This window comes from Schistocerca gregaria, chromosome 7 (genome assembly GCF_023897955.1).
Source record: "Schistocerca gregaria isolate iqSchGreg1 chromosome 7, iqSchGreg1.2, whole genome shotgun sequence".
NCBI classification, from domain to species: Eukaryota; Metazoa; Arthropoda; class Insecta; order Orthoptera; family Acrididae; genus Schistocerca; species Schistocerca gregaria.
The window spans coordinates 453,978,856-454,004,202 of NC_064926.1; the positions used below are offsets into that span (position 1 = coordinate 453,978,856).

General features: G+C 41.5%; 1 protein-coding gene across 1 annotated transcript in view; it reads left to right on the forward strand.

Moving 5' to 3' along the window:
- The window catches only part of LOC126281619 (DNA topoisomerase 3-beta-1), a 132,567-nt gene that overhangs the window by 27,847 nt on the left and 79,373 nt on the right, over nt 1-25,347 (forward strand). Inside the window, exon 5 of the mRNA XM_049980739.1 lies at nt 13,792-13,920. Within this exon, the coding sequence (XP_049836696.1) occupies nt 13,792-13,920 (129 nt within the window). The remainder of the gene's footprint in view (nt 1-13,791; nt 13,921-25,347) is intronic.

Here is a 25,347-nt window from a genome sequence, read left to right on the forward strand (position 1 = left end):
ATTTATCCAAAATGCTTCATTTTTGGTATGATTTGTTATAATTTCATGCCAGTTAATGATATAATGACAGTTTAAGCCTTTAGGAAGTGATAATATGAAAGACATAGTTTTGAAACTGGTGTTTGTTAATTGTAATGTAGTGGATGGGGTCCTGGTCTGTGGTGCAAGAGGTTACACATTCATGTTTTGCTTTCTGTGTACATTTTTTATCCACTTATATATTTTCTAAAAGATTCTGGAACTTTCTTATCTAATTAATACAAATATGCTTTGGAATATATGATGTTCTGAAAGTACAAGAGCGAGCGAGTTCGATAGTCTGAACATACCAGGAAACATGCACCAGTGAAGTCACTGAACTGCAGGATTGCTGTGTATAGTACTTCCTGATTTACTCTCAGGCCAGTATTTATGTATTCATTCATTCGTTCATTCATTCAAACATGTTTCCAGATTTCAGTCCTTTATGAAGTTGTATATGCAAATGTGTGTGTGGACTCATGCAACCCCCCAGTAATGACTAAATAATGTTTATAATGTGTACTACAGGCAGAACAACACGCATAGCATATAGACAAGGGAGCAAGAGTGTATTTCACTGGAGGTAATGGAACATAAAAAAATAATGGAATAGGATTTAAAGCTGAGGGAGAAGAAATAAAAACTTTGAGGTTTGCTGATGACATTGTAATTCTGTCAGAGACAGCAAAGGACTTGGAAGGAGGATATAAGATGAACATCAACAAAAACAAAATGAGGATAATGGAGTGTAGTCAAATTAAATCAGGTGATGCTAAGGAAATCAGATTAGGAAACAATACACTTAAAGTAGTAGATGAGGTTTGCTACTTAGGCAGCAAAACAACCGATGATGGCTGAAGTAGAGAGGATATAAAATGTAGACTGGCAATGGCAAGAAAAGTGTTTCTGAAGAAGAGATATTTTTTGACAACAAGTATCGTAAGTGTCAGGAAGACATTTCTGAAAGTATTTGTATGGAGTGTAGCCATGTATGGAAGTGAAACACGGATGATAAACAGTTTAGATGGAAAGAGAATAGAAGCTTTTGAAATGTGATGCTACAGAAGAATGTTGAAGATTAGATGGGTGAGACATGTAAGTAAGAGGAAGTACTGAATAGAATTGGGGAGAAAAGGAATTTGTGGCTCAACTTTACTAGGGGAAGGCATTGGTTGGTAGGATTTGTTCTGAGGCATCAGTAGATCATCAATTTAGTATTGGAGGGAAGTGCAGAGGGTAAAAATCTTAAAGGGAGACCAAGAGATGAAAACACTAAGCAGAATCAGAAAGATGTAGGTTGTAGTAGTTATTCAGAGATGAAGACACTCGTACAGGATAGAGCAGCATGTCAAGCTGCATCAAACCAATCTTCAGAGTAAGGCCAGAACGACAACAACAACAACAACAACAATAAACTGGCAATTTTACACGAGTACATTTTTGTAAACAAACAGTGTAGTGTGTGTGCCAGCCACTAGAAAGCACTGCAGTTGCAAATTACGGTCAGCATATCCCATGTGATGTACCAGCTCATTTCTGAGTGCCCACCGACCATGATAGGAACCGCATTTGTTGTACTTTATGATGAGAAACAATGTCCTATGCGAGGAGAGCTTAAGTGATGGGAGGGACAAATCACAGCCTAGTAACTAAATTAGGAGACTACTAGGAAAGCATAGTGTGTTGCATATCAGAGTCAATTGAAGCTGAGCTATTACTGACAGGTAAAAACTGAACAAAGTTGAAACAAGCATAAAGACAATTTTGGGAGAAATATTTAGTGTGTATAAAGCAAGATCTTATGTACTGGGGTGTAAAAAATATTAAAACATATTGATTTTATATATAATCAGTTGATACAATGAATGTGCCAGTCCAGGTGCATCTTGACTGTTATGGTACTGACACAAATGATTGATTTGATTTGATTTGACCAGGGAAGTTAAAACAGTATAAGTCCAACTCACCACTGCCCACACTGAAACTAAGTTTATTGTGCTGTATCGCTCCCTGTATATCTAATAAAGCCAACAAATGCCCTTAAATAGTTCAAGGAGACCATCTACCAATTTTTTGTTAGACACAATTTCTTCAGGTCTAGTTGTCCTGAAGATTCTGTATCTTTTACTCTCCAATGCCATGCATTTGAAGACTAAGTGTGATGCAGTTTCTTCACCCTCATTACAGATCCTACAGTTCCTTTTCCGCTATACCCTTGTGTGTAGTAGTTTTTTTAAATTCTCATGGCCAGTCATCAGTCCAGTTATTAGTCTGATCTCTTTCCTGTTCAATCCCAGGATTACATATCTTTTAAAACATGGCTTGGCCATCATTATCTTACCATGTTTTTGTTTACGGACCTTGATCCAATATCCCACGTGTCGTTTCCTAAGCCAGTTCCATACTTCTAATTTGATCATAGCCTTGGTGATTGTCATGACAGGTTCCGGTCCAATAAATGGAGTTGTTGCCCCCATCCTAGCCAATCTGTTGGCTTGTTCATTGCCACAGATCCCTGAGTGGCAAGGGACCCACACTAGGTTTACCCTATTGCTTCCTCATAGCCCCACCAGAGCCCATTGGCATTCTGCAACAATCTCAGATCTTGTTGCAGTAACTGCCAATGATTTCAGGGCTACCTGACTGTCTGAGTAGACGTAGATGCTATGATGCTTGTAGCACCTATGCATATTCTCCTCCACACATGCCCTGATAGCAGTAATTTCAGCTTGGAAAACAGAGGCCGGTTTTCTGAAAGAGATGATGCCCTCCAGTCTTGGCTGAACCCCATACACCCGTGCCCCATCGCCTTGGTCTATTTTTGACCCCTCAGTGAACGAAACGATGTCCCCCATACGGTCTCGGACTGTTTTTTCCCACTGCTCCCTGCTTCCAGTTATTATATTGTAAGGCTTGTCAAAGCATTTGGGGGTTATTATATAGTTGGCAGGCATTTCCCCAGCCATTCCCACATTTACCTCACTCACTATGTTAGTGTGTGATTCTGGATATCTGAATGAGACCCAGTTTTTGCCAGTTTTAAGTCTGTTTGCCCCAGCTGCTGCCTCCATCTTGACCCAAAGGTGTAGTGGAGGCATGTCCAGCATGGCTTCCTTTCCAGCAGTTGGTGTGCTGCTAATTCTGCCTGTTATGGCTGAGCAGGCCAATTTCCACACCTTAGCAAGCTCCTTAGCTGCAACTCGTAGGAAATCCTAGGTCTGACTACTGTGGTGTATATCCAGTGAGTACCCCTGGGGATTAGGCCCCAGTTTTTGCCACAAACCCTTCTAGTACTCACTAGAGTACTTTTTGTCTTAGAGAATTACTCTTAATGTGAGGGGTCCAAGTTAGCTTCTCATCTAAGTTTACCCCTAGATATTTCACTATCCCCTTCACAGGTAGAGTTTCATCGAAGAGCTTTAGATTCCAACTTGAGTGTTGAATATGTGTCTTCGTTAATGACGCCACAACAATATTCTTAGGATTAACTCTCAGATCCTGTTTAACACACTAATTTTTCACAATGTCCAAACCTTCCTGTGCCATATTTCTAACTGTGTCAGTAAATTTGCCAAATATTACTATGACAAGGTCATTTGCATATCCTTGGCATAAGCATTGTCCGGAATTTAATTGCTCAATGAGTTCGTTCACCACTAGATTCCACAATAGAGGGGACAGAACTTCTTGTGGGCAGCCTCTAGTGGTGTTAATTACCATCTTTTCATTCATCATGGTATCCTCCACCTTCCTTCCACTAAGCATGGTCCTGGTTCACCTGCATATAGTGGTCCCCAGGTCAGGCACCTCTGCTATCCTTTCCATGGAATCGAAGGTTGTGTTACTGAAGGCCCCATCGATATCCAGGAAGATGCAGAGGGCTATTTCTTGGAAGTGAAGTGCTTTCTCCACCTTCCCAGTGAGTTGGTGGAGAGCTGTCTCACATGATTTACCTGATTGATGTGCGTGTTGGTTTGAGTGTAGAGGAGCCCTACTTAGCCTCCTCTTCCCAACATATACATTAACCAATTTTTCCAACGTTTTGAGAATGGAGGAGGACAGACTGATTGGTCTCATATCCTTAGCCTTGGTATGATCAGTTCTCCCCAGCTTTGGAATGAAGACAACCTTCACTGCCCTCCAATCATTTGGAATGATTCCTACTGCTAGGCTAAACCTGAATAGCCTGCATAGGACTCTTATGAGCTTCTCTCCTGCCTGTTGCAGGAGAGCTGGACAAATTCCGTCTGGGCCAGGTGACTTGAACGGTTGGAATGTTCCCAGCGCCCATTGGATTTTATTAAAGTTCACACACTCCTTGGCTGATTCCCATTCCTCTCTTCGAGTGCCTGAGAACCGATGTCTCTCCGGGATCACATTCTGGTCTTTGTTGTCAGGCAGAGCATATTGAGGAAAGTGAGTTTTGAGGAGCAGTTCCAGCATCTTAAGTGCTGTCTTTGTATATTCCCCATCCTCCTTCCTCAACGTACCTCCTGGATTGGTTGGTACTCCAGTATCATGTGAAGTCTGACTTGTGCAGCTGTGCTCCCCACTTCCTCACAGAATGTCTTCCAGGATGCCTTCTTTGCCTGTCTGATTGCAAGATTGTAGTCGGCAAGGGCCTTACGATATTCAGCCCATTGTTCTTTACATCTTGCAATATTAAACAGTCTCTGTACCCGTTTTCTTTGCATTTCCAAGTTGTTATTCCACCAAGGCACACTCATATTTGTGCACTGCTTGGTGATTGTGCCGTTGTCCTGATATGTGGTCACTATGGCAGAGTCTGCTATTTCTTCAAATTCTACTGGATTCCTTATCATGGTTTTAGTTTCCAATAATCCTAAGTCAAGGATTCTCCTATATGTCTCCCAGTCTGTTTTCCTGGGATTCCTGTTGATTGTAGTCTGTCTGATTCCCATTTCAACCTTGAATTTAAAGTACATGTGGTCCGATGAAGATGGCTCGAACACCACATGCCACTGTTTGACATAGCTGCCCATCATCATGGAACTAAAGGTTATGTCAATTACTTCTTCCCATCTGCTATTCCTGAATGTAGGTTCATTGCACCTATTTAGGCCCTCTAAGTTGTTAGCTAAAAGAAATTCAAGAAGGTACTCATCTCTACTGTTGGTGTCCTTGCTGCCCTATGCTAGGTTGTGGGCATTGGTATCGCATCCCACCAGCAGTTGGTCACCTTGCTGATGGCAAATTTCTACCAGGAGAGATGTCTTCATAAGGAAGGTATGCTGAGGCGAAAACAATTTCACTTGTGATATCTTCCTCACATTGCTGCATTTTAATGGTCATTACATCCCTAGAGCAGAAATCCATCATTGGCATGAAAGAAATTCCATTTCTTACATAGATGAATATTCTGGAGTTTCTTAGATTTCTAGCATAAATCAGCTTACCTCCAGTGCCACCGAGGCCCAATACACCCCCTTTAAAGAAATAGGGTTCTTGTATCAGGACCACATCCACTTCCTGCCTCTCCAGGCAGCGACTCAGGACAGCAGAGGCTCCTTTACTGTGCTGCAGATTAATCTGCAGCACCTCGAGTCTCCAGCTTGCTGCCGTCTTTGAGAGCCCTGACGGTGACCTGTGAGAACCCTAAAAACAATTTCAGGTCCTGCTCACTCATCACTTTCAAGGACTTTTCTCTGACGTCCTCTACCAGGGTTCGTCCTTCTGCTGCAACCATCTGGTTGATCACTCGCCAATCTTCTGTTGAGACTTTGGGTTCTGGTCCCCCATTTTCCTGAACAGAGTCTTAAGAGAGACTTCTTTCAGGATCTTTGGTACCAATATTGATATCTTTGCGGTCTTAAGAAGCTTTGCTGCCGTCTTAACCAGCAGCTTCGCTTCTTCACATGGGGGTATCATGGGCACCTTGTCTTTGAGCCATTCCACCATGTGCACCCCCTCACAGACAAAAATGAGGGCACCACGATCTAGATAGACCATCCTGAATTGGGGTCCTGGGCCAGCATCTCCCTCCTCCCAATCTTTTCAAAGAGGGCCATCTGTACTAGTTCCTCCTGTTGCGAAGTGGTGGCCACCAGTGGATAGCCTCCCTGGATAACTGCCATCCTAAAAACCGAGACTGCAGCACTATAGGTCTGTTTGCCTGTTTCTTGCCTCGGTTTTTTCTGGACTTGCTTATCCAGGGAGGAGGGAATCTTCGATTCCTCCCTTATCCGCTTGCTACCTGTCTTTGACGTAGTGGGGGTCTGTGTATCCCCATCAACCTGAGATAGTTTCTTTCTGGGGGTCTTAGGTTCAATTCCTTTAATTCCCTCCACTTGTCTTTAGGAAGCCATTCTTTCCCTTCCTTTTTCCTCTGTTCCCTGAGTAGTTTCCTCCTCTGGGTCCCAGACAAGCCTTTGATCTTAATCTGGTCTAGCTTCTTGGTTATAGTTGCCACTTCTGGCTCAGGTCTAGACCCTGATTCAGTAGTGGGAATGCCTTCCATTGGTATTGACCCCGATGTTTGGATACTTGAGGTCTCAATTTGCCCCTTAGTTTGTTTTTCTTTGTTTTCTTTAGTCATGTCCATATTGGTCCCACAAGGTTTGGGGATCTACAAGGTCCACACCACCAATACACCGCTCAGTGTAAGGATACTTACTCAGGGAGGTTGCCTGGTATCCCTGAGTCTCCATTTGCGACACATCTTTCCATGTGCCTTGCACCCCATGGCACAGATTGCATCACACATTGGGTTGGGTCGTGGAGTTGGGTAGGACTAGGAGTGGATAGGGACAATGGGACAGTCTTATTCTGATCCATCGGCTGAGGCCTTTCCGGCAATAGGTCCTCTACCTTCGACATAGCCCTCAGCTTCACATGGGTACACAAGCTTCTCCACCCGCATGGACAGTGCTTTGTGAAGTTGGTGTCCACCAGAGAGGGAGACATGATGATAGAAGGAAGCTCAATAGACCTATCTCCTTGACTTAAATTTTTCAAGGAATTACGAAAATTTTATTGTAGTCACATTTGATGATTGCCATGAAGACCAAATAATTCCTTTCCATGTGCCAAACATGATTTCCACAAACACAGATTGTGTGAAACCCAAATTGCTTTGTTCATTAATGAGATCTAGAAGGCATGACAGTACTCAGGTTGATGCCATGTTTCTTGAATTCCAGAATCTAATAAGTTACAGCAGTTGATATTCCTGTATGGAGCAATACATAAAATAAGGGAAAAGCAACCACTCACCTATCGTGGACTGATTTGTGGAGCACAGTGACATGTAACAGGAAACAACATTTGTTTCACACCATTGCCTAATGAACAAAATACAGACTGACAAAATACTGGAACAAATGCACAATTAGTCTGAAGTTTTCGTAGCAAACAGAAGTCAGTATATCATTCTTAGCAGGAGACTTTATCAGAATCAGAGGTAGCATCCGGCATATCTCAGGGTAGTGTGACAGGTTAACCCCTATTCACTATATATCTTTCATGTGAACTTTTTGTGTGCTTCAATTTTTCCATGTCTTTATTTATGTTTCCTCTTTTCTGCTCACTTCTTTTGCTACTGTACACATTAGATTGATTTCACTCCTACGTAAACAATATTGCTTATTTCTGTATAATGCTGTATTCTTCCATAGTTTTTCTTTACAAAATAATTTTGACCTTTACCTATTATATAAATTTCACTTCATTTACTTTATGTTTAGGATAATGTAATCATATCTTTATTCTGAACTGTCATGAAGTGTCAGACACGAAAATGACAATCCTTGGTACCTATAATACAGAAAGAGGTCCAAATGGATGCAAGTTGCAGCAGTTGCACTGAGATATGAGGTGGAGAGACTTGCTCATGATAGGATAGTGTGTTGATGAACAATGGAAAATCCAGGTTGGAATAACTCCAATATTATGAAAAAGGATAGATTGCTACTCAGAATATAGAGGAAACGTTGAGTTGCAGTCAGACACAACAAAAACACAATAAAATGACTACCATATACTGGAGCTTTTGGCCAAAAGACCTTCTTCTAAAGTTGAAAAAAACACACACACACACACACACACACACACACACTCACACACACACACTCGCGCGCGCGACCGCGACCGCTATCTCTGGCCACTGAGGTCTGACGAATGTTCTAAACTGCCTCATCTTTGTTCTCTTGTTAGTTGTTACCGTAATTAAGAAGTTTTCTTATCTATTATCCTTGTTTGTATGTGTGACCATATTTCTCTACTTTCAGCTCTGGTGGATACTTTTCTCGATATTTGTTTTTAAAAAAATTTGAAATCTGCTTCAAAATGCTTGCATTCCTGAAAATTAATATTTAGACTTAATACTCTTCTGGACAGGAGTTTAAATGGAAAGAAACAGCTAGCTTTCAGTGTATCTATCTGTTTCACAGTAAAGATGCACGTTTTGAGTTTCGTCCAATGATTTTTTGTTTCTAAATTGTAATCAAGAATTTTAATCTTCATAAGGAATTAATAACTCAACTATATATTAAGGCTATTCCTTATCTTTGAGTTTGGAAATTTCACTGAAAAATGAAAATCTTGTGGAAGATAGTAGGCTACTTAGTATCAGGCAGTGATTCAAATTCCCTGCCCAGGCCAAGTATTGATGTGGAAGACAGTTCAGAGATACTCGGGCCATGTACTCTGGTTGCAGCTCGCTCCCAAATGAGGGGCCGCTGCACTTGCAAATGTGCCTTTTAAATACTGTGGCCTCATAGTTGCCATTTAGTCTCAGTAGTTCATCGAGGTATGTGCCATAGGTTGGTAGGATGGTTGACTTTGCCTTTGTTACATTTTTGATTTGGATTGTTCCCTGGACTTTGTGGGTAGCTTATGACTGAAATTCGTTTCTGGCTACCTGCTCAGTTCGTGAACTCTGATGCCATCAACCTCAGGAACCACTCATTTATTTAACCATTATTTGCATTACCGCCAGTGTGAGTGATCATAAACTGTGTTCTAACTATGCAGCATAGGAGTGAATAGTGGCGACTAGGACTTTTATCACAATGCAACTATTCCAGTGAAGCATAGATCCTGAGTTTGTAAAGTTGTGACAACAGTAATTGCAGCTGCAACAGCAACAACACCTGCAGCAACAGCAACCGAAAGAAAAGCAGTGGGAATTTCAGTAGCAGCAACAGCGACAGCAGCAGTGGCATGAACAGCTGCTGGAATTGCAAAAGTGACAGGAGAAATTGCTGTTACAACTACTGCAAAACCAACAGTAGTCTGCTGCTGTATCTTCTTCATCTCTCACTCGACCACTCATTTGCTTTGATGAGGCAAATGTGTGTTGGGAGGCCTGTTTACATAATTTTGTACTTCACTGTCAAGCAAGTCACTTAATTCACCCAGAACATTAGCATGCACGATTATGGTCGTAAAGTAATATGGTATATAAAGGTGCAGAAAGTATGGCCCTCTCGGACCCCAGTTGTGTTTCTGATGTTTGTAGATTGCTGATTGACTGTTACGGTCACCAAACCCACATAGTTGCTGTTTGGCTCAAATTTAATAAATATGTTAAGCGTGTATGCAGTCCTATGCCACATGGGCTGTTGACTTTCAAGGCTTGGTATGCAAGTGTGATTTTTTACTGTTAATAGTGTGGCACATCAAATGCAGAATTATTAATCCATGATGTCATTAGTTGTTGTTTTTGTTGTATTCATTGTTGTGTTCGTTGATCCACTGATGACATCCAATCAATGTCTTCATCTGTTTTAGCAAGCGCCCATTTCTCAGGTACTCTGGTGACACAAGATTCAGTAGTTAGTGCTGTAATTAAAGATTCACTGTCCTCATCATTGGCAGATGCACAAAAACAGAAATGCTTTATTTGCCATCTGCATGTCCCAAATCGAGTGGAAGCTCCAACAACAGATTTCTCCCCAGGATTGTCGAAGAGTCCCAGAAAAGTTTGTGCTATCGAATTATGTCCAGCGTGTGGCTCACAGCATAATTGTCATTGCCATTTCCGTGATATCACCTGTTTTGCATGCTGCACACCAGGGCATCTAGTGTCTTTCTCAGCCAGTGTATGGCAACAAAGGCTCTCAGTGTGCTGCACTTTATCTGGCCAGTTCCTATAACGGTACTAGATAGAATGCAGAAGCTCATGTTGCAGCTGGGAATTAATGGATCAGTGTCAGATTTGCAGTTGTTCACAGGCACAGCCATGTCTCTGATTAATGTGGGTATGTGTTGGCACATCGGCTTCCTGCTGGTGCAGTGCCGTCAGTACAAAGTGGTGACATAAAATAGACAATTGATTTTTTTGTGGGGTCTGATCACAATCCACACTAAGTATAACAATGTAGCTTGACAATCCTGCTATTAGTCAACACTTGGACAACACCTAAAATTTGTGGCATAGATGATTTTGCAATACAAGCAACTGTTTGAACCTAGTTATATGTGCAATATAAGCAATTCTTTGAACCTAAAGTAGGTTGTTCAACAGGTTTCCAAGCCCATGTATCCTCAAAGCAATCAGCATTGCCTCAGACCTTTAAGCGTGTTCAGTGTCTTTTGGCATGCACAGTTGAGAGTTAACATCTAATGACATAGACTGCAAAGTATGGGAGTAATATCACTGGTAATGTCTAGCCAGTGGACAATGCCTGGGGTCATAGCTGAGAAGTCAAATGGATCACATAGAATTTGTGGTATATTGTTAATGCACAAACAAAACAAATGTTGACCTGCATCCAGTTCCTAGGCTGGAGGAATTGTTGATTAAATTGGTTGGGAGCCATTGTTTTTCAGAAAGAGTTCTCACTGATGCCTGCTTTCAGTTACCTGTAGATGACCAGACAAAAGAGTTCATACCATTTGTCATTAGGGGTTGCAGGCACTTCCATGATATTTCAGATACTTTGAACAGCTCATTAAAGGTATTTCCATTGGTTTTATTTACTTAGATGGCACATTAATTACTGGACCCATGTGGAGCAGCACCTGTATGTTCTACAGATTTTGTTTGAGAGGCTAGAAACCCATGGTTTTTGTTGTTGGCTTGACAAATGTAGTTTCTTGGAGCCAAGTGTAAAGTACCTGGGGTGTATATTAGGTAAAGAAGGGCTCATACCAACATGAATCACTAATATAACATGTCCCAAGAACCTCAAAGAACTACAGGCATTCCTTTGTGGTCAGCACCATGTCAGGAAACTTCCTTGCAAATTAAAAACTGCCTCAGGTCAGCCCATTGTTTAGCAATATTCCATACAGGCAGACACTCAACACTTGCCACTGCTGTATTGGTTTATGACTTAGGTACAGTGGTGTCCCACAGATATGTCAGTGGCAGAGAACAGCCGATTGTTTTTGCATCAAAAACATGAAATATGACACAGATAAATTATTTGCAAATTGAGGAATAGATGTTGGCAATCATATTCATCAAGAAGTTTCACGTATATCACTGTGATACAGAGTTTCATCTGATCACCAGTCACAAGCCCATCATTTTGCTGCTTGGTACCCATTCAAAACTTCCTGATAAAATGGCTCAGTGGCTGCAACAGTGGACATTGTTCCGAAATTACTACACCTATGATATCTGTCATTTGACCTACCATGCAGTACTCAAATTCAGTGACATGCAGTGTGGCCCAGATGTAGAGTTTGACAAGCATAAAGTATTGTGTTGTCTTAGATGCAGATCAGCATCACACCCGTGACGAATTCCTGTTTATGGTAGCAACAGAAACAACCTAGTGCGCTGCTCTGCAGGGTGTATGGCAGGGTTGGCCAGAGCACTTGCCTAAGGGCACTGACCATGCGTGGCACACCTGTTTTTCATAATGATACAGGATTTTGTCACTGATGGTGTCACATTGTTAGCTATGGATGATTCTCAATTTCGTGTGGTAGTTTCTACCATGCTCCATCATGCATACTGAAGCTTCTCCACTCTGCCCATTGGGGAATGTGCTGAATGAAGGTAATAGTGGGACACCCCATGTATTGGCCTGTTGTTGATGCAACCCTACAATATAACATCTAGAACTGCCTTGTGTGCACCTACAGTCAATCTGCTCCTGCACAATTTTTCAATCCTTGGTCACATCCTGACTAACCCTGGCAAAGAGTGCATGTTGGTTTCTCTGGATCACGTCCGAGTGCAGTGCAATTGCTAGTTGTTGATATCCTCTCTGTCTTCCCATATGGGGCAAGGTTGGCTACGACCACCGCAGCAGCTACCATCTGTGCCCTCTCCATTATATTTGCAATAGAGGGGGTACCTCCGAACCTGGTTTTCGCACCAGTCCGTAGTTAACAGCATCTGCATTTCAGAATTTTTTTCAGTGCAGCAGTTTGGAGCACCTGACCACTACTCCTTTCTGTCTCTTGTCCAATTCAGAAGCTGAGCAGATGATCAGGACCTTCAAAACACAGATGAAATAGGTAACAGCAACAGCTGCACTAGGTAACCACGGCAACTGATTCTCGGGGAGCACTCACAGGATTCTTTGCCACATAATGGGCTTATCCCCTATGAATGAAGGTTGCTCAGACCTCTGCTATGCCTGAATGCCTGACTCAGTGGACACACCACCCACATACATTACCCATGTGCTCACACTTCCAGCTGGGATGCTGGGTGGATCCAAGATGTAGGTGTCAGCAGTAGTGGGTGACAAATATTTGAGGCTGTGGCCAGCCAGGAGCATCTAATCACGCATTGAAATTGGCTCTGACTGCAGTGATAGGTAAAAGCCCCACCTCTCATCCCCCCTTGGCTATCGGCTGGGCAACAAAGCCCAGGCCAAGGCTGCTTAATAGCCTACCTATTAGTGCTGAAGCCTCCACCCTTGTGTTACACATCACACATCAACAGAGGGTTTACAATGATGAGTGATGGGAGCCAAGTCAAACCTCTAAACCAGTTCCAGCTCTCACTAACACCAGTGACCCTGTAACCTCGTAATTATCAGTGTGGAAACATTTTCAAACTAAAGAAGAATGTCTGTGGAGGCTGAACCATCATCGCCATTGCCAATGTGGCTGGCACCCACTCCCCTGCACCACAGATCTGATCGATCATGTTGAGAAACTACTGCGGCAGCCTTTTTTGGGGTTTCTACATCTCTGTCCCCTTCCATGATGAAGTCAGCTCAGGACCAGCAATTTCTGACACAGGGGGTGTTCAGTATCTGACAATGATTTGCATTCCCCACCTAGCCCAACTCTTGAAATGGAGGACAGGCTAGAGATACTTGGGGTATATACTCTGGCCACAGCTTGCTCCTGCATGAAGTACCACTGCAGGTGGAAGCATATCACATGGGACTGTCCACTGGCATGAGAGTGCCTGTAAATATTGCCACTCTGAAGTTGCCAGTTCGTCTCACTAGTTCATTGATGCCTTAGACACACACCATAGATTAGTATAGTGTTTGACATTGCCTGTATTATGTTTTTGATTTGGATTGTTCCCTGGACTGTTTGTGTGCTTATGATGGCTTTTGTTATGCTCTGGACTTTGTTTCTGGCTAACCAATCACTTTATGGGGTCTACTGTGATGGACCTCAGGAACTGCCTGTTTGTTTCACTGCTCTCTGTATTATCACCTGTCTAAGTGAACATCAACTGTGTTCTAGCTATGAAGAGTAGGATAGAACATGTAATTTGTATTCGTTGCCTATATATTCTGACTGCATTGGATTTTGTTAGGGCACAGTGGTATTTACTATTTGTTTATGACAAATTGGATATTTTTATGTTTTTGTTTTTCACAGGGAAAGTATGGTGACCTAGATGCTTCTACTATTTCCTATGGTCCTTGCCAAACACCTACATTAGGATTCTGTGTTCAGAGGCATGATGAAATCCAAACATTTAAACCAGAACCATATTGGGTGCTTGTGGTAAGCTATGAATTTCTGTTTATTATCTATAAACTTTGATCTAAATTTCTGAGGATGTAAAAGTAGCTTTTGTAAATGGTGGTCTCTAACTTAATATCTGTGAGAGTGTGACTGACTGTGTGTGTGTGTGTGTGTGTGTGTGTGTGTGTGTGAGAGAGAGAGGGGGGGGGGGAGGGTATGAGAGGGAGGGTAGGTTAACCATAAAATGACTTTGTTCTTATTTTTGTAGAAATAATCAGAAAGTACTGGCAACATTCATGATAGAAGTTCACTACATCATTGCTGTAATAGTTAACTGAAGCAGTGTCGACAAACAGACAACTTTATATACTTGAAAATATGTAGCTTTCAAAAGTCATATACTGCATGAAAGCTACATATTTGACTACTTCAGAGCCATACATGCTGCGTGGTCACCTCCCCCTAATGAACCATGGACCTTGCTGATGTGAGGTGGTTTGTGTGCCTCATTGATACAGATAGCCATGTTACGGGGAGAGGCCAGACTAACCCGTGGTTCCTGAAGAGAGGCAAAAGCCTTCTCAGTGGCTGTGGGATGACTGACTGCTCTGGCCATGTAACATTAATCAACATGTTGTTGCTGCGCCGGTAATATAAACATTTGAAAGCAGGGCAAACAGCTCTGCCGTATGACTTAATGATGAAAGCGTCCTCTTGAGTAAAATATTCCGAAGGTAAAATAGTCACTCCTTTGAATCTCTGGTTGGGGCCTCCTCAGGAGCATGTCATCATTGGGAAAAACAAGACTATAATTCCACTTTTCAAAGTACAGAATGTTAAATCTGTAAATCTGATAGGTATGTTAGATAATTTAAAAAAAAAGAAAGTGGATAAGTTGTAACTTGTTATCAGCACAGAATCAGATAGTGGTGGGTAACGCAGTAGTAAGCTTAATAATGAATAAGAAAATAGGAATATGATATCCTACTATGAACAGCATAGTGAATGCATTATCATGGCCAAGATAAAAGTGAAGGCAACACCCATAAAAGTTTATATGCCAAATAGCTCTGCATGTGATGAAGAGATTGAAGGAATGTATGGTGAGATAAAAGAAGCTACTCAGAAACTTGAAGGAGGTGAAAACTTCATTGTAAAGGGTGGGGAAATGAAGAAAGGGAAAAATAGGAGGGAAGCATGGCTGGGGGAACAGAATGTAAGAGCAAGTCACCTGGTAGAATTCTGCACAAAGCACAATTTAATCATTGTTAACATTTGCTATAAGAATCATGAAAGATGGTTGTATACTTGAAAGAGACCTAGGGACACTGGAAGGTTTCAAATTGGTTATGTAATGCTAATACAGTGATTTTGAGATCACATTTTAAAATGTGACTTTTGCAGTGGCTATGGTGTACTATGAACAGAATTTATTGGTTGTGAATTGCAAACTGAAACTGAAGAAATTGTGAAAAGGTAGGAATTTAAGGAAATGAAACCTGGAAGAATTGAAGGAAACAGAAGTTGTTGAGTGTTTGAGAGGGATTGATATGCAGTATTGGGCTGAAACAGGTAAGGAATGGAACATAAAACAAATGAGTAACTTTAAGAGATGAAATAAAGAAGGTAACAGGAGGTCACATAAGTAAACAGACAAGGCCCAGTATAAACTGATGAAAAGAAAAAGGCAACAAATGAAGCAGGCAGAAGGGAATACAGATACGAAACTGAGAGAAAGAGCAAAATGTCTAAGCAGGAAAGGGTAGGGGGAAAATGCAGGGCTGTATAAAGATACATAACTAGAGGGAAGGATTGATGCTGCTTGTAGGAAAATTAGAGAGACCTGTTGGGTAAACAGAATATCAAGAGCTCATTTGGCCAGCCAGTAATAAACAAAGAAGGGAAAGCTGAACATTAGAATAAATATTTAGGAGCACCATTATAAAGGACAACACATCTGAGGGCAATATTATACAATGAGAAGAAGAAGTAGGTGAAGATAGGATAGGAGATATGATACTGTGTGAAGAAATTGACAGAGCACTTGAAGATGTGAGTGAAAACAAGGTATAATTGAGATCCTTGGGAGAGCCACCCAGTTTACAAGATACAAGACAGGCAAAGTACCTTCAGACATCAGGAAGAATGTAATAATTCAAATTCATGACAGGTATGAATATTACTGAACCATCAGTCTAATAAGTCATGGTTTCAAAATATTTACCTGAATTGCTTACAGAAGAATGGAAAAAGCTGATAGAGTCCAAAATTGGCAGAGATGAGTTCAGTGTTTGAGAAATGTATCAATACACAAGGTAATACTGACAGTTAAGTATCTGGCAGAGGTTCATCGAACCATCTACACCATAATTCTCTATTATTGTAATCACGCACAGTGCGTGGAAGAAACAAACTCCTATATCTTTCCATCTGAGCTATGGTTTCCCTTATTTTATTATGATGGCCATTTCTCCCAATGTAGTCTAGGTCAACATCAACAAAATATTTTTTCATTCAGAGGGGAAAGTTGGTGATTGAAATTTCGTTAGAAGATTCTGCTGAAACGAAAAATGCTTTTGTTTTAATTATATCCACCCCCATCCTGTATCATTTCAGTGACCTTCTCTCCCCTATTTCATGATAATACAAAATGTGCGGCCCTTCTTAGAACTTTCTCTGTGTACTCCAGTAATCCTGTCTTGTAAGGATCCCACATCGCCACAGTACTCTAAAAGAGGATGGACAAGTATAGTGCAGCCAGTCTCTTAAGTAGACCTGTTACATCTTCTAAGTATTCTGCTAATAAAACACAGTCTTTCTTTGCTTTTCCCACAATATTTTCTGTGTGTGCTTTCCAATTTAAGTTGTTCATAATTGTAGTTTCTAGGTATTCAGTTGAATTTACGGCCTTTAGATTTGACCGATTTATCATTTAACCTATGTTTAACAGATTCCTTTTAGCACTCATGTGGATGACCTCACAGTTTTCATTATTTAGGATGGATTGCCAATTTTTGCATGATACGGATGTATTTCCTAAACTGTTTTGCAATTTATGTTGATCGTCTGAAGACTTTACTAGACAATAAATGACAGCATCATCTGCAAACAACCTAAGATGGCTGCTCAGATCGTCTCCTATATATAGAAAGAAACTTCCACATGGGAAAAATATATTAAAAACAAAGATTCCAAGACTTACCAAGCAGTAAAGCGCCGGTAGATAGGCATAATGAATAAAACACACACACAGAATTTTGAGCTTTCGCAACCGGCGGCTGCTTCGTCAGGAAAGAGGGAAGGAAAAGGAAAGATGAAAGGATGTGGGTTTTAAGGGAGAGGATAAGGAGTCATTCCAATACCGGGAGCGGAAAGACTTACCTTAGGGGGAAAAAAGGATAGGTATATACTCGCGCACACACACATACACGCATATCCATCCATACTTACACCATGTATATAGTTGGAGCAGTACTGCAAAAAATGGATTTTGAAAGAGTAAACTTTCCCAGCCTCTATTTCCTTCCTGATGAAAATACTATACTGTAAGACAAAAAACCACCACCAAGCAATTATTCTAATAGGATGGAAATCAGTAAATGTGATGTACATGTACATACAAACAAATAATTAAAATGTTAGAAAAACTGGATGATTTAGTCCAGAGAAAGAGCTTCACAAATTGAGCAAGTTGGTAAAGTGTTGCTCCACCTCTGGACCTTTTGCAAGTAATTATTTGGCTTGATATTGATTATAGGGTTGTTGGATGACTTCTTGAGGGGTATCATGCCAAATTCTGCCCAGTTGTTGGATTAGATCATCATCTTTGCAAGCTGGTTGGAAGGCCTGTCCTTAAAGCTCCAAATCTTCTCATTTGGAGAGAGATCCAGCAACCACACTGGCCAAGGTAGGGGCTGACAAGCAAAAAGACAAACAGTAGAAACTCTAGCCATGTGCAGGTGGGCGTTATCCTGTTGAAATGTAAGCCTAGGATGACTTACCATGAAGGGCAACAAAGTGGGGTGTAAAATATCATTGATGTACTGCTTTACTCCGAGGGTACTGTGGATAACAACCAAAGGGTTCCTGCAACAACAAAAAAATGACAATCCAGGCCATCACTCCTGGTTGTCAGCCCATATAGCGGGTCCATTCAGTTTGGTATTCCACAGTTGCCTGGGGCATCTCCAGACATGTCTTCAGCCTGGAATCTCATTGACTGGAGTAGAATTCTCTTCACAGTGAGTTCTGGTTTGAATTGAGGCCTGTTGACAAGCAAGGATATGCCTCATTTTGTTGTCCTTCTTGGCAAGCCATCCTGGGCTTACATTTCAGCAAGATAATGCCTGCCTGCACATGGCGAGAGATTTCGCTGCTTGTCTTTGTGCTTTCCAAAACCTACCTTGGTCTGCAAGGTCATTGGATCTCACCCCAATTGTGAACATTTGGAGCATTATGGGCAGGGCCTTCCATCCAGCTTGGGATTTTTGATGATCTAACTTTAAAGTTGGATAGAATTTGGTATGATATCCCTCAAGAAGACATCCAGTAAGCCTTATCAATCAATGCTAAGCCGAATAACTGCTTACATAAGGGCCAGAGGTGGACCAACGTGTTATTGACTTGCTCAATTTATGAAGCACGTTCTCTTGAATAAAATGTATGTATGAACATGTTCATCACATGTATCAGTTTCCATCCCACTCTCATAATTCCTTTGTGGTGCCTCATTCGTTTTTGTCTTGAGTGTATTAGTTCAGAAGGCTGTCAGCAGTACTACACAGGTTGCCTCCTGAAGGTATAATCTGGCCAACAATTCCGTCTCATGATTCATTAAATTTATGGTGAGGCAGAGATGTTCAGTATCTCTCTGGATCTGTCAGCTACTTGTGTTTGTCAATAGTAGGAAGACGCAAGGCATGGTTGCTGTCTGGACTGAAGGATGCCTGCTCCACATATTCATAGACTGTCGCAGGAAGAGAAGCAGAGGGGGGATGTGCCAACTTCTTCTCACAGTGTTGGTATCTTTACCTGTGTTTTGTGCTTTTACGAGAGCAGACATGACATGTGGAAGTATAGTTTGTCAAAATGTTCTATGTAAAGGAAATTGAAATATTTTAATAAACATTTTCAGAAGAGTGATAAAAAATCAGTTGACATCACAGCAGCCGAGAAGAGAGCTCCACCTACCCTCTTCGAAGGATGCCATGGGTCTGATGATGGTCATGTGATGTGTTCTTGTAACATATGTGGTGTGAACAAGACTGAATTTTAAAAAGAGAAACTGAAATATCCCTATGAACTGACATATTCAGTCAGGAGACTTAAAGCTGCAAATCACATAATATTTATTGACACCAATAAAAAATGAAAATAGGTGTAGGATAATTACTCGAAGTTCACTGGTGTCATATGTTTAGGTCTCCAGAGTGTTGTCAGTTCAAACCACAGTGAAAAAAGTTCCTTCGTAGCAGTTGTCAAATGACCCCATGTACTCCCAGTTCTCTTCACAACTGTTGCACTTCTTTGCAGTGTCCTTCCCAGACCTCTAAAGTTGCTGACAGAAAGGAAGCATCACCAAGATTCTGAGGAGTTTTCATGTCATGTCCCCTGTACCACTGTGCTTCTTAAAATGAAATTCAGTTTTTGTTCACACCACTTGTATCTGTTTAAAGATACAAGCTTCTAGCTAATGCTCGTAGTTGTTGTGACATTGAGGCACCAATGATGAGACCTGCGACACCTTTGGTGCCACTGGAATCCCCAGGTGACCTGCACATTGCTGTGACTTCTGATACACAACATCTGACCGGTCCGTCCTCATTCCAGAGTGGGTGGCAGACAGTGGTGGGTTCGCGTGTCACTGGGCGTAAGACCAAAGAGAGAGCAGGCTGTGTGGCTGGCTCCCTATGTCTCAGCAACAGGTACGAGGTGCTACCCAGTGTTGATGATAACTCTGAGCCAGCATGGGATGCCTCTCCTGTTGGGCCAGTGGTCGATTTTCCTGCCCAGTCCAAACAAGTACAGAGGGTGGGTATGCTAGTCATTGGGAACTCCAATGCTATGTGGGTGATGGATACCCTCAGGGAGATAGCAGGCATGGCGGGAAAGAATTCCAGTGTGCATTCGATATGTTTGCCGGGTAGTCTCATTCATGCTGTGGAAGAGGCCCTGCTGAAGGCTGTTGAGCACAGTGGATTGTAGCGGTCCATTCTGCTTCTAATCCTTCCTGTTTTGATTGTTGATTGCCCTTGGTGTCGTCGTTCTGCATTGCTACACAGGCTGAAAAAATGGGTTGAGGATTTCGACACTGACTACTGCAAATTATGTAGCCGACAGGTGCACAGTTGTATAGTTGTGTTTCATAGTACTTTAATTTCATTGTTAACAACCTGGTTGGCAGATACTCAGAGCGCGCACAGGATAAGGTTATTATGGTGGATGGAGCCGTAAACAGTTACTGAGAGTTGCACAATCAAACACACAATGTCTTTTTCTAAGAACCTCTCATTTACACATTGCTTTAAAAGATAACAACTAAACAATATGGCTGAAACCCTAGTTAAGAACTTGATGCTTTCTGGGCTGGAGGCCCAAAACCACACCAAAAACAAGAACGGCTGAAGGCCTGGCTTAGAAATAAAAAACAATTAGAATAGAAGGTATTTTTTTTCCTTTAAAAAAATTGCCACTGAAAACAATTAGTAGCGAAGGCCTACACTATATGTCTGAAGCACAATTATAAGTAAAACACATTAATAAACAATTTTCTTAAGCAAAAATTTCTTTTTAAACTTACAACAGAATGGCCGAAAGCCTAATTAAAGAAATATTAACTTATTGCATGACTAAAGGCCATAAACAAATTTGAAACAACAGCTGGAGGCCTGAACAACAAGTCAGACAACAATTTAAAATAAACCCCTTCCTTCATATAAAAAAATTTTGCTTTAAAGAATACACATGGAAACGAAAATGAAAATCACACTCTGAAACAAACAGAACAAGTGGTGCTCAGAAGTGTTCCAAGGGTCGGCCTGAGAAGGTAGCTCAAACGTAAGGTGAGGTGAGACAGGCAGCCAAGAATTGAAGTTCAATAATCGGATGGCAACCCAAACTAGGGATGGCCCAAGGGCTGACCAACAATTTAGCCAATTCCCCCGACCAATTGCACAACAATGGAAAATATGGGCCAACGACTAGGATATGAACAGCACTACATCTTCAGAAATTGGCGTTTAAAACCAGCCAAGGGAACAATAACCACTCTAAGCAAATATGAACTAAACAACTTAAAAAGCTGTCGAACTACACGCTGTGCCGGACAGCATTAACACGACGAGGAAAGGCGCACTGCCAGAAAAGTACGCTAGCGACCAGGGCAGGTAACTGGGGCGTTAACTGCCTCAGGGCAGAAAGTACCACTGGTGCAATTCACTGGCAAGTAACAGTCAATTTAATAATTAATCACCATATAGGGAGACTGCTGCAAGATTTTGCCGACTCCAACACATCATACGTCGCTACTAGCCTGAATAGCCCAGGGAGCAACAACCTGCAAATGAACGAAAAAAATGTCACAATAGTTGAGGTTTCATAACAGGTTAACTGATCACTCAACTTCAGCGTCCAGGTTTGGTGGACAATGAACTTTGTCGCTCTCGTAGCTAGTGCCTCACGTTTTGACAGCATGCCAGCAGTTCTAGCCTGGCCTCGCGACTGACTCAATTCAATACGCAGACAGCATTAAAATAATTCCTCAGTCAAAACCTCTCAAGCTACACACAATTCCGCAAAACACTTCCACAAACAACTCGAACAATACTAAAACCAGTCACTGTGGAACAACTAGGAGGGATTACAAGTCGACATACACAGAAAGCCCAGAAGCCGTTGGTGACCAAATACACGTCGTCTGTTGAGACAACTGACCGAATGACCAACCAAGGTCGTCCCCCCATGTGCACCGGCAATGGTCGGGCGAGTCATGGCTGTCTGGACCTCACTGCTGCTCCGTCCCCACTGGACTCCTGACACATGATGACCCGGAAATACTAGCAGTCATTCCAAAGATAGTACGACAGTGCTCTTATCATTAAGTTTTGCTGCTGTCACTCATGGGCAGGCAAGCCAGCAACTTAGTGATGCCAGTAAATCGAATAAGACATGAGATGGGAGTACCACCAACACAAGATGCAAGCAATAATGGCACCAACCCGCGCATGGCTCACCTTTTACCAGGTTCTTGTACTACAAGATCTAGGCCGAATTATTTGTTGAAATCATGAAATTAACAAATATAGTCACGCAAAAAAAAATGTCGACAAAACTGTTACTTTGGAATTAATTAAGGACTAGCGTTGCTAACATGTTTTTGAATAGAGCCAAATAGATACTTTCATATTACTAACAATTGGTCTTCCAAATGTTTACAATTATTACAGAATTTGTATTTGTTTATGTGTCAACAGAAGAATTTAAGTTACGAAACAGTTACTGATTCTACCCTATAACAAAAGATACTAACTAGGAACAGTCAAAAAATAGAAAATCAATTATAAAACAAAGCACAAAATTATATCTTATGTTATATTCTGTAAAAACTAAGGACCAGTCTTTCTCTCGTATGAAAATACAGATTATATTCACGTATGTTAATGGTAAATTGTAAAAAGTGAAAAAATGAATTTAAGGAGACTGATGGCAAACCAAGGTGGGAATTAAAACTGTCCCAGCTTGCTTCATCACAGGATGCAACCGGCTGCATGTAGTGCCATATTTCATTATGAATGTTGCCTGCCGCTTCAGTTCTGAGGCCATCCTCAGCTCCTTTTGGTGGCTGGCTGATTTGGTGAAGGCAATTGGCAATGCATGCGGGGTGCTGGCTAAGCTGTCTATTTGTTGCATTGTACCCCAGGTTGATTGTGGTCCTTTGGTTTGGAGCAGAGTGGAAGGTGTAAACCAGAGGCTCAGATGATTCTGCAATGGTATCAGACGCGAATTTCTTGACTTCCGCTATCGGGTGCAGAATTGTAGGGCTCCTCTTAATATGTCAGGTGTGCACTACATGCATGTGTGGCATGCACATGAGGCTTTTTTAGCTTAGAGAACCCCTCCCTTGGGAGCAAACGTGATTTGCCTGTAAAATCAGCCACAGTGACCTCAGAGAATCTTAGTCCTCGAATCAATTAACATAGAAGAAGATATCAGTGATCATAAGGCTGTGACAGCAGCTATGATGGCGGGTCCTACAAGGAATGTTAAGAAAGGTAGGAAGATATATTTACTCAGCATGGGTGACAGGATAAAAATTTCAGAATATCTCAGCAGTCGACATCAAATATTTGGTTATGAGGACGAAGATGTGGAGAACAAATGGAAAAAATTCAAAGACATCATTCCTTATGCCCTAGACAAGTATGTTCCGAGTAAGGTTTTGAGTGACAGGAAAGATTCACTGTGGTTTAATAGCCGTGTTAGAAAAGCACTTCTGACAAACAAAAGCTGAACTAAGGGAAAATGAGTGTAAGAAGAGCAATGAGAGAAACATTCGAAGATTGTGAAAGTAAGATATTTTCAACCAACCAGAGTAAAAACCCTAAGAGTGGCTAGCACTCTGGACTCGCATTCAGGAGAACGACGGTTCAATCCCGCGTCCAGCCATCCTGATTTAGGTTTTCCGTGATTTTTCTAAATCGCTCCAGGCAAATGCCGGAATGGTTCCTTTGTAAGAGCACGGCCGACTTCCTTCCCCATCCTTCCCTAATCCGATGAGACCGATGACCTCGCTGTCTGGTCTCCTTCCCCAAAAAACCCAACCCTAAAAACCGATTGCGGAATCGAAAAGCAGCTATAATCTCTTAGTAATGGAAAGGCATCAGGACCACATGAGATACCTATAAGATTCTATAAAGATTATCTTAAAGAATTTGCTCCCCTTCTAGCAGTAATTTATCGTAGATTGCTTGAGCAATGGAAGGTACCTAACAACTGGAAAAAGTGCAGGTCATTCCTGTTTTTAAGAAAGAAGATAAGACCCACACAATTATACAACTATATCATTGATGTCAGTCTGTTGTAAAATTATGGAACGTGTTTTATGCTCAAGAATTATGAGGTTTTTGAGAATGAACATTTCCTCTATAAAAACAAAATGGATTCCACAAACAGATATCCTGCAAAACTCAGCTCGCTCTGTTCCTCCATGAGATCCACAGCACAGTGGACAATGGTGCTCAGGTTTATGCCATGTTCCTTGATCCCAGTAAGGTATTTGACACCATCCTGCATTGCTGTTTAATGAAAAAAATACAAGCTTATAGAGTGTGGGAGCAGACCTGCGATTGGATTCAAGAATTTCTTGCAGATAGAACTTGTGACATCACTCTTAAGGGAACAAAATTGACAAGTGGAAAGGTAATATCTGGAGTACCACAGAGAAGTGTGATAGGACCATTGCTATTTACAATATATATAAATGATCTAGTAGAAAGCGTCAGATGCTCTTTAAAGCTTAGTTGTCTGTATCAAAGTAGCAATGCCATAAGATAGTAAGAACTTGCAGAATGAATTGCTGCAGAGAATTGATGAATGGTGTGGACTCTGCCAGTTGACCCTGAACGTAAATAAATATGACATATTTCACATACATAGGAAAGAAATCCACTACTGTATACCTGCACTATTGATGACAAGCAGCTGGAGACAGCATGTGCCCTAAAATATCTAGGTGTAACTATACAGAGTGACCTTAAGTGGAATGACCAAATAAAACAGATAGTGGGAAAAGCAGACACAAGACTCAGATTCATCAGAAGAATCTTAAGAAAATGTAACTCATCCACGTAAGAATTGGGTATAAGGTACTTGTTCGCCTGATTCTTGAGTATTGTTCATATATCTAGGATCCCTATCAGATAGGAGATAGAGAAGATCCAACGAAGAGCAGCACGTTTTGTCACGGGATCATTTAGCTGATGAGAGAACATTACGAAGATGCTAACAAACTCTACTGGCAGATGTACAAAAGAAGTGTTGTGCATCACGGAGAGATTTGCTGTTGAAATTTTGGGACAGCACTTTTCAGGAGGGATGGGGCAACAAATTCTTCCCTCCACATACATCTCGCATATTGACCGCAAGGAGAAAATTTGAAAAATTAGAGCCAATACAGAGGCTTACCGACAATCATTCTTCCCACGTACTATTCATGAGTGGAATAGGGTCGGGGGGATCAGACAGTGGCACCAAAAGTACCCTCCGTCATACACCATTAGATGGCTTGCAGAGTATGATGTAGGTGTAGATTTAATGTTAGTTTGTGTGCACTGCAGTTTGGAAAACAGAAAAATCCTATATATTTGCTTCCAGTAGCCCTCGTGTGATGTGCTATTTTTTTGCTGTGGGGGTATAAGTAGTTCTTTACTAATTGCAAATTGGCAGCAACATGCTCGATCAGTGTTTCAA